The 10,526-nt window shown below is 44.3% G+C and overlaps 1 protein-coding gene across 1 annotated transcript; it reads right to left on the bottom strand.

Annotated features, from left to right (window-relative positions):
* Nucleotides 1-4,370: 4,370 nt before the first annotated feature.
* Nucleotides 4,371-9,076, bottom strand: SOWAHA (sosondowah ankyrin repeat domain family member A). The gene has a single exon (XM_028717967.2). It carries the CDS (start codon nt 8,761-8,763, stop codon nt 7,300-7,302), a length of 1,464 nt encoding a protein of 487 aa, XP_028573800.2. The 5' UTR covers nt 8,764-9,076; the 3' UTR covers nt 4,371-7,299.
* Nucleotides 9,077-10,526: the final 1,450 nt, after the last annotated feature.

A 10,526-nucleotide genomic window follows, 5' to 3' on the forward strand; every position in this document is an offset into this window, starting at 1 on the left:
ACATGGATTCTGGCTGTGGCCCTGTTAATTTATAACTGCACAAACTGAAAAGACGCACAGCAGCAATCGCACAGGGAGGCAGTGCTGGTTCTGAAGCAAAACCAGATCCCGAATTCCTAAAATAGCTCCCCAGGGTCCAACCAAGTCCATAAATTCCCTCCACCCCATTGCCAGCCGTGGTAAAACTTTGTCTGAGCTAACTCTTAGCTTAAAGGTGAAAATGCTGCAAATTATATTTCAATGTGGATTTTGAATGTTCAAATTACCTATGCAGAGTATTGTTCTGTATCAGAGCAATATAAAACACATCTGCTTGGGGGACAGAAGAACAACCATCTGGTTTCACTTTGAATACTGTATCTTCTGCTTAGCCACTGGCAAACTGTGGGTGCAGCTTCAGAGACTGTTTTCTATCTTCACACTCTACAACATATGCCTCACGTATCGTTTTTCTTTGGGTTCTCTCTTATACTACTGGCAGTTCTGCTGCTCTCTATTATACAAACCAACCTTTGGTCTCATATCTCCTCTAAAATTTCAGTTGCGTGGATCATAGACTGCAAACTCGCAGGTGCACTTAAGAGAAAAAGACAAACAATAACTTTAGCCATTATAAGAAGGCATCCCACAAAGTGAAAAGTAGGGCCAGTGATTAATCAGGGGCAGGACCCAGGAAACGGAAGCAGTAACTAACTAACCTCAGCATCATAAGCAGGGTCTGTCCCTGCTAAATGGGGGCAGAGGATGCACATGCTCATCTGTTTTCACTGCAGACAATTACTACATTGTGCCTAGCCAATGGCCTGCACCAAGGGCATCCTGTGAAGATCCTCATTTAGAGGTTTCTTCATTACTGCATTGGCCCTGGAAACATCAATTGCTGTCACGGTGCCCGGCTTTACTTAGATTCACATGCAAATCAAACAACAAAGCAGACCAAGGGAATGTAGGTCAATGTAGCCAGAAAAGCAATACATAGAGCGAGGGCCAGAGAAAACAAAATCTATGCACATGGTGAATTAAAACAATGTTTTCATAGAAGTAGCACTGCAATCTTTCATGTTTTTCTCTCCCATTATTCAAAATAGGGGTCCACAATCATATAAAGCTATTTTTCATCTTCAACGAAGTGCAGAAAGTAACCAGATCTCAGAGTACCTGCAGAGCCAGGGTAGAAACAACTGAAGGGGAAATGGCAAGCTGCCATCATTTTCAGAAGTTGTGCAACATGATTCTTTGTGTGTTTACAAAATACTCATAAGGGCTGCACAGACGATCTGATTGAAACACAATTATTTTTTAAAATCTGAGTTGCTTTTTTTAAAAAAGTATATTAGTTCTTAATTTTTAAAAAACTTCTGTTGCAGTATCTTTTTAAACAAACTGAGCAGGAATCACCTAACCAGCCCCATCCATGGAAGCTCTGTGTAAGGACTTCTGCTTGCACAACAGGGCTTTGCCCCCCCCCCCTCCTATCCCCTGCACACTTCCTGTACCCCCTAAAATTAGTTTTGGGGATTATTAAAACCCCCCAGAACAGCACTTGAGGGGAGGAGGGGAATCGCTCTATCTGCCAAGCTGCAATGTAGTGGAGCAGCTGGAAGATCACAATGTTGAATTCCACCCCGTCAGATTTTTAAAAGAAAACTAAATTTAAAACAAGTATGTTGAAAGCTACACTAATAAATCCTAAACACTAAACCATGTTCATCTGTGAAATGTGTGGTTACAATTCAGGGTTGAGCATTTACAAGCAAAAGGATGTTTATGCTTGCATTAAAGTTAGTTTCCCTTCTAAAGCAGTTTTTAAAAGAGATACTAGTCAACAGAATGCACCACGTTCCTAATCCCTTGGAAGACTAAACCCCAAACCTGAATCCCTGCCACACTTCCTTCTTATGTTGAGAAATCCTTTGTTGTTGTTTAGTCATTTAGTCATGTCCGACTCTTCGTGACCAGAGCACGCCAGGCACTCCTGTCTTCCACTGCCTCCCGCAGTTTGGTCAGACTCATGCTGGTAGCTTCGAGAACAGTGTCCAACCATCTCGTCCTCTGCCGTCCCCTTCTCCTTGTGCCCTCCATCTTTCCCAGCATCAGGGTCTTTTCAAGGGAGTCTTCTCTTCTCATGAGGTGGCCAAAGTATTGGAGTCTCAGCTTCATAATCTGTCCTTCCAGTGAGCACTCAGGGCTGATTTCCTTAAGAATGGATAGGTCTGATCTTCTTGCAGTCCATGGGACTCTCGAGAGTCTCCTCCAGCATCACAATTCAAAAGCATCAATTCTTCGGCGATCAGCCTTCTTTATGGTCCAGCTCTCACTCCTTAGTCCATAAATGGGCCACAGTAGCTTAAGGAGTCTTACACATCTAGTGATAGAATCTTTAAGCCAAGACCAGAAGTTGCACATTTAGACTTCATTTCAATTCTGCACAACCATATTTTCATTTCTTTAGAGGACAAAGGTAAACACCTACACCTAACTGAACTTTAGTCTGTGGTAGCTGGGTGTGGGCACCTTGCAAAGTTAGGCCTCAGGAAAAGCCTGTTTATGGTCTGGTGACAAGACGTGCTCTGCCTACAAATTCAGAATGGTTGTTGCAGAGTCACTGAGATGGCTGGAGTGGGGCACAGTGGCATCCTTGTGTGGTTGTGATGTAAGGGTACGTGCTGGGGGCCCCTCCCTGGAGCTTCATGCGTGGGCAGCTTGTGGGTATTATTCATACAGTCCTGACTGGTTGCCACGAGAGGTTTGGACTCTGCGGGAAATTTCAATTCAATTTTTCCATTTTCTAGTTCTGTGTTTTTCTCGTTCCTTCTGAAGCTGTGCACACACTTTGGATATGGGGGGGGGGGTATTCTGCTGGTGTAAGCAGTATTGTACCTCCAGTGCAATATGTCCTGATGTAATATGAGCATAGGATTGTTACATTACTAACCTGCAGTGGGAGAGTTTATGTTATTATCAGCATGACAAAACAATTACCTTGGGTAATAGGACAAGTATTTTCTCATACATTTCAATAATCATAGGCTGAATTCTTTGTATGCTTTACACTGAAGGAAATGACTAGTTGCTTTGATGAGGACTTTGTCAATGCAAGAACCAAAAGATTAATCCCACACATTTTTATAATAAAAACGAAGCTCTGTTGGGACTCTGCTCCTTTGAATTACCCACTGACTCATTAATCTTCTATACCTTTACAAGGGTGAAGTAAGTCCTATCAAACCATTCAAAATTAGGTAGACAAGGGAGCACTTCATTTCATAATATTCAGCCAACACCTTATATGAGATGTTTTACTTTCTTGCAACCATAGAATGTATGTACCATATCAATTTGATAACGTATTTTCTTTGCTCAGAAGGAGCAAACTGATTCATGGCTATGCTCCTTTTATAATCTAAAGTAAAACACATGAGACATTGTGAATAAAGGGGGGTTTTTTGCTTCCCATTGCGGTAGTTATATATAATTTGCTTGTGCAGAACAATTACTTCTAGTATAATGAGAATGCTGTTATTTACTGCTCATTCACTATGTTAATTAACTACAGCTTAGATAACTAAAGTGAATTAATGTCATTGTTCACTAGAAATGGGTAATGAACCATCTGATAACATCATTGATTCATACAGTTGCAAAGTCTTTAGGGGGGGAAATATTCTCTGTACTGCTAAGTCCCTGCCACACCTTACAACATAATCCAAGTGGATGTTTTATTTTTTATTTTTAACATTTTAATAAAAAATTTCAGTGGAGTAAGGGAAATGGGAAAAAACCAATGAAGCAAAAATAAAAGTGTTCTGAAAGGTAATCCAAATGCTATTTGTTATTCAGTGGTTGACTTTCTCTCTCTTTTCCTGGTAAGGCTCTCATGACTTCCATGGGTATGTGATTAGTAAAAAGAAACTCAGCATGCTGTAACTTGGTGTATAAATGTAGTGATGCCAAAAGTGTCAGCTGACATGGATAATATAGTTCTGCTGGTCACATAGTTTGGGGCTGCACTGAATGAAGATAGATTCAGAGTAGCTTGATTGAAATGAATGAGCCTAGGTTAGTCATGTCCACTAATTTCAATGGGTCTACTCTGAGTAGGACTAATGTTGGCAATAACCATTGTTCTAAGAAACCCCTAGTTTCTTTAAGGAAAACTACTACAGAGTTGCTTGGAAAGTTTGCCTAAGGCAATATCCACTCAGTGTATACATTCGTTGATATCCATCCATTCATTTCAATAAGGCTTCTTTGGGAATGACTTTAGTTGGATATTACCTATAAAATAAAATATTGCAAATGAAATACGCATGTTACATATGCATGGCACTCGTTTTCATCTTTGATTAATAAATCAGTCACACTGGAGAAACAGTCTTTGCATTTCCTTTAGTATGCAAGTATATTCCTTTTACAAACACCTGCTTCACAAAGAAAGGGGTTTGGAGAAGGTCCACTTTTAACAGCAAAGTGAGCACATGGCCAGGGGCTGGTAAACCTCATATTCGAAATCCCTGAGTACTTTTCTCCTTAGCCAACCTTTAATATAAGAAATGAGCTCAGCTGCAGGTTGTTTTGCAATCCTCATTCATCTGCCCAATGGCTGTTAAAACTGAACCCGCACTCACTCCCCTCGTTCTGTGTGAATGGGGCCGGCCCAGATTTAAACACCCACGTCTGGCAATGTTTGGCCCTAGCTCTACGCTGGATTGAGCTTGCTATTTTTATTTGCTAAGAATGGGAACAGAAACAATTTGTTAGCTACCCATCTCTTGAGCAGATAAAGTCCTACAACAACTTGTGGAATACTTTAGCAAAGACTATTATGCATATGCACACATAGGTAGCCAGAAAGTAGTACTGTATTGAGTTTATTAAAGCAAGGCAGATACAGCATTCCAAGAGCCAACTTGTGCCACAACAGGGCCTTTGTTTACTAGGCCAAAGTCTGACGTAAAAATCAATAAAGGTTACAGCCATCGCCTGTTTGGGCCCTTGGTGTATTCAGAGATTAAATGTGTGACACATGAGACTGACCAATCATACAGTAATCCTTTCTGAAGTGAACTTACTCTTCTTCAATAACAGAATTTAAATTGTCCCAAAACTGCAACTTTTGGAGGAGGGACTGGATGTATCACTTGGATGAAGCTGGTACACAGCACTAAAATCACAGCTACTTTGCTTTTCCCCTGCTCCTGCAGAGTAAACAATGGTTTGGCATAGCATTATGTTTGAACCTGGAATTGTGGTTTGTCTCTTGCAAACAATCCATGAGCAGCAAGCCAGGAACAAACCTATGAGCTCAATGTTTGTTTGGAGTTAAGTGTAACTGTGATTTAAAGTGATCCATAAACCTCGCCACAGAATTAGGTTAGAAGTCCCCATGCAACGCCACTAAATAGTCAATTGTATTAAAATCAATTTATACTGAACTATCATCCATACAATTTTTTTAAATGGTGGGACAATAATTACCCTTATTTACAAAAGGCTTTTAGTTCATGCAGAGCATTATTCAATCAAGATGAGTATCATACCAAAAATGAATTTTCACAGAGCCACAATGTCTTTTTAAAAACTACCCACGGAGCCTTACCACTTGACATATTTTAAGTTAGTTATGTCATTGAGATGCACACTTCTTTTGAGTGTTTAATGATGGCTGATGGTGCACCTAACATGCCCAGCCTTAGTTTACATAAAAGTTCATCACCAGAAAGACACCAAAACATGTCAGTATTTACATAATATACAATATAAAAATAACTATCTTAAAGAGCTATATTTCCATTAGTCTATTCATCATATAAAAATATGTACCCTAAATAGATTTTTCCTTTTGTTACATTTTTGAAAAGTTATACTCAGAGGACAAGAGCTTTGTATATTTTGTCAAACTGTTATGGCATTTAGAATCACACAGCTTTTCATTAGTTTGCAAAAACTATTATACATATTCTCTGAATAAAACAAGACATATCTCCACCTGCAATCTCAGCCATGCCTACTCAGAATTGAGTCCTATTGAGTTCAATGGTGCTTACTCCCAGGTAAGTGGGGCTGGGATTGCAGTTTAAGTTGATAATATAAATACAGCACTGAGGTAGAGACGCTTAGGGCTTTTTCTTCTCTTTTCTTTTTAAGTTGGCTAGAGCTGATTCTCCAAATTCACTGTATATTTTGTTTTCTGCATGCAGTAAAATTCTTACTAGGAGGCATTTTTAATAGAAAGTATAAAACATAATGAACTGCCCTTCTCTCCAGCATGCCACTAAAATTATGTATCCCTTTTCAAACATAATTAAAACTGTAATTTAAAAAATTGACATTTTGAATTTTTGGCATCTGCTTTAAAAGCCAAAATAAAGCTTTACTAGGGCATAACTGTTCCTTCCTTTTTAACCATAGGGATCACAGATTCACTGAACTGTAAGGTGGATTTCATAAGAATTGCATCCAATGCAAACTATTACAGAACAAGTTCAATGTTTTTAATACTGTACTAAATATGGCACAGCATTAGGAAGGCAGCACTACCTTTAATTAACTCATTAATCTGTGCTGACAGGCATGGATGGGATGCAAAGAACCTCCCTGAAATGATTTTCATTCCCAGATCAGAAGTTTTTAGAGGCTATAAAGGAAACATTTTGTTCTTTAAAAAATGTGCATGCCGTGAACTGAACATAGTGTTTCTTTCAAGATGTACTGCTTTATATGCAGTGGCATCTATCTGAAATTGACATTTTTATTCCTGTCCTTTTCAGACATGCAACTCAATCCTATTCATGCTTCCTCAAAAGGAAGTCAATTGTTTTCCATGGGACTTCCTTACTCCCAAGAAAGAGTCTTAATCCTATACAAACTCACCTGGGAATACGTCCCATTGGCTTGCATATTACTTCCGTGTCTGGGACTGCACTGTTACTTAATTCATTTGGTTTTAATGAACCTTTCATCACCTAACAAAATAAGGGTCTCACATTAAACTCACTCACTAAAACAAAAGAAAACAAACCAAGCCCTGCATGAAATGTCACATGGATTTAGTAAGGGTAATTTTTGCTGAGCAAAACTATTTTCAGTGAAATGTATGAGGCAAAGATCACATTCAGGAATACTGAATTCAACTGGTATTCAGATACAACCCTATAGAGAATCCATTCAGTCCCTGGATTAGACATGCTAATGAGAAACACATTTAAAAAACACAAAAGCAGAAGTATTTCTGTGAAAGAATAAGCAACACATGACTGCTTCAGTATTCATATTATTTTGATTTCAGCAAGACAGAGCCTAGTGACCAAAAAACAACTCTGAAACTGGTCTGCGTTTTGTCGTTGCTTCCTCTTGGTCATCTTCCACTGCCTCAGATAAGGAAGAATAGGACGAGAAAGTCCCTCTGGACTTCAGCTTCCTCCTTGGGGTTGAGGCTGCATTAAATAACTTATTGAGCGTAGCTGGTTTCTTTAAGCCTTTGGTCAGCTCATAGAAAGCAGTGTCATCAGACAAAAGCCCCAGGACAGCACTAGTGGAACTCAAAATGGAAGCCGCCACTTTGGGGTTCTTCTTGATGGAGGCGTTGTGTCCAGAGACCGTGTGAAGGTGGGGGTCCCGCAAGAGGTGCCTGACTGCAAAAGAGGAGCCCTCTTTCAAATATTGAAAGGGTTTCTTCCCACTGTAGTCTCTCAGGTGAACGTTGGCGTCGTAATCCCTGACCAACTGGGCGATGACTTCCTCTTGCCCATGTATGGCGGCGATGTGGAGCGGGGTATAACCGCCATAGGACTTGGAGTTCACGTTGACATGAGCGCCACCTTTCTCGGCCACCTCAATGACTTTACCCACCATCTCGCAGTTCCCGCTCTTGGCCGCCCAGTGCAGAACGGTGAAGCCGGTCATGAAGTCCCTCTTGCTGGCCAGGTTCTTGTCGCTCAGCAGCAGGCCGTGAAGCTGCTGGGACCACTGGCCGGCTGTGGCCTTCACCAGCCACTCGTGCTCAGCGGCTTCCAAAGGGACGGTCGTAGCGGGACAGTCCGCTTCCTCGCCCACCTTCTGAGACTTCTGCACCCTCCTCAGGTAAGGGGAGCTAGACCCCATCTCTTCCAGCTGACGCCTCTTCATGTAAGGCGACGTAGAGGGGGTGATGGCCGGGAGCCCCACTTGGAGCCAGTCTTTGACTTCGGGCTGCTTCGGCTCGGGGCTCGGGTCCTTGGGCTCCTTGGCCCCGCTGGCAGGCAGCACACAGCGCACGGGCAGCATGCAGGGTTTCTGGGGGGCAGCTTTGGGAGCCAACTTGTCTTGGTCCCCGGGAGCTCTAGGTGCCTCCATGCCCTCCTTTTGAAACAGGCTCTTCAACTGGGACACAGGCATTGTTGGGCTCGCCTCAGGCCCGCTTTCCTGCTCTGGACCCTCTGGGCCGGCATGGCAGGCAGGCGCCAAAGTGGCCGAGCCTTCCTCTCCTTCCTCTTCCTCCTCGCCAGAGCGCCCCCCAGCGGGCGCTGCGCTCACTTCCGCCTCCTCCAGGCGCCAATTCTTCCTCAGCACCACGAACTTCGCTCCGTCTTCCTCCTTCACGACGGCCACGGTGTTGACGAAGTGCTTAAACTGCTCGCGGAGGGCGGCCCGGGCTTCGGGCTCCCCGCCGGGCGCTTCCAGGAGCGGCTTGAAGCGGCTCAGCAGCTCCGAATTGCGCACCTTGCCGCCGCGCTCCCGCAGGAAGCCCAGCACGGCAGCCTGGCTCAGCTCGGGCTCAGCCATGCCCGCCTCAGCGCGGACAGACGCAGCGCGGGAGGAGAGAGAGGAGTCGGCGGCGGCGTCGCGCGCTCTTTCCCGGGCGGGTGAAGCCACCTGCTGCTGCTGCTGCTGCCGCCGCCGCTTCTACTGAGGGAAGGAGCAGCTCTGGCGCTCTCCCAGCTGGCCGGCAGCGCGGCGGGGTGGAGTGGAGGAGAAGGAAAGGCCACCCACAGCCGAGGTGCCTGGGAGTTGTAGGCGAGGACACACCTGAGGCGGAAGCCCCGCGCGCCTCTCCCGAAGCCGAGCGCGGCTTCCAGGAACCGCCGCGAGGCTCTCCCCACCCCGCCTCGCTTTCCCAAGTGGTTGCGCCCGCAAAGCGCGCATCTCGGGTTCCATCCCACGCGAAGAAGATAAAAGCGAGGCGCACTCCCCCCCCCCCCCCCGCGCGCAAGTCAGAAATGAAACATTCCTACACTCGTGGCCATTGATTCCCAGCAGCGGCCGCGTGGCCAGTGGCAGGTTGGACGCTGCATCGCCATCGCACCGAACTAAACCAGCAGCTCGTTGATCGAGCGTGGTATCCAATGCGGCGGGCATCGTGGGCCGGGCAGAACAGCTTATTTGCTCGTGCAGCTGCCTTGAAAATATTTTTAGGGATGTTCGTAGTAGTAACCTTGCCTATGCACGCTTTAATAGAATGCTCTGATAAGGAGAATTAAACGCGTTTGCAGTTGCCATCAGCGATATCTGGTAGAGCAAGAACCGCAGAGGGAGAGGACATATTTAGGTGAATATATATACAGACCATTCACCCACTCTTATTGCTACGCTTACTTGTTTAAAATCCGGCTTTCTCTAAGGCTGTGTACACATTGCCGTTTACTCGGGCTCTTTGGCGCTCCCACTGCTGGTGTTTGAAGCTGGGTACACGTGAGGATGTTAGCCAGGATCCATATGCATCCTGTAGCCGCTCGAGAAATTCTGCTGTTTGATGCATTTCCCCCTCAAGCCAGCTTCCACCCGATTTGAATATGCAAGCTGTGGCTAGACTGAGGTGTGTACACTTGACACAGCTGCTGCTTGTCCACAGGTGAGAGCCTCACTGAAGAGTGAAATGTTGAATTACAGCTCCCAGGATTCTTTGGGGGAAGTCATGTGCTTTCAATGTGCATTGAATGTAATCTAACTAGAAAGGTGGTCCTACATTTTGGGCTTGTAAATTTAAATAAATTATTATTATTATTATTATTATTATTATTATTATACACACTTCCTCTTGTCCTGCTGCTTCCCCCTGGGGGAACCACTCTTTAGCACTCCATTGGACCAAACAGCAGTTCGGGTTTTCCATGCATTGTTATTTGTTCCTGTTTAAAGCTAAAGAGAGGACGTGCTCTACTGGCATGTTGGCAGACGAACTCTGCACCACAGAGATGTCTGCAAATGTGACTTGAAGACTGACAACATCAACCCCATCATGTAGTAATCTCTTGCAGACGACCACAGTGCCTGGAGACAGACAGTCAACTTGTTTATCCATAGCAGTGACCAGAGGAGAAATGACCACTGGAAGGAGCGCAGAGAGAATAAATGCCATGGTGCATCTGCAGCAGCACAACCAGATGCCTACATCTGCACCAACAGCAACAAAACATGACTCTCCCATATTGGTTTCTACAGCCACAGCAGGTGCTGTAACCTTCTAACAATCTGACTTCACCCCCAGAGGCACACTCCTCCATTGTCTTCTGAGAAAGATGGATGCCAACCCAACCCTAACCTTTTAG

The sequence above is a fragment of the Podarcis muralis genome, chromosome 2 (assembly GCF_964188315.1).
Source record: "Podarcis muralis chromosome 2, rPodMur119.hap1.1, whole genome shotgun sequence".
Lineage (NCBI taxonomy): Eukaryota > Metazoa > Chordata > Lepidosauria > Squamata > Lacertidae > Podarcis > Podarcis muralis.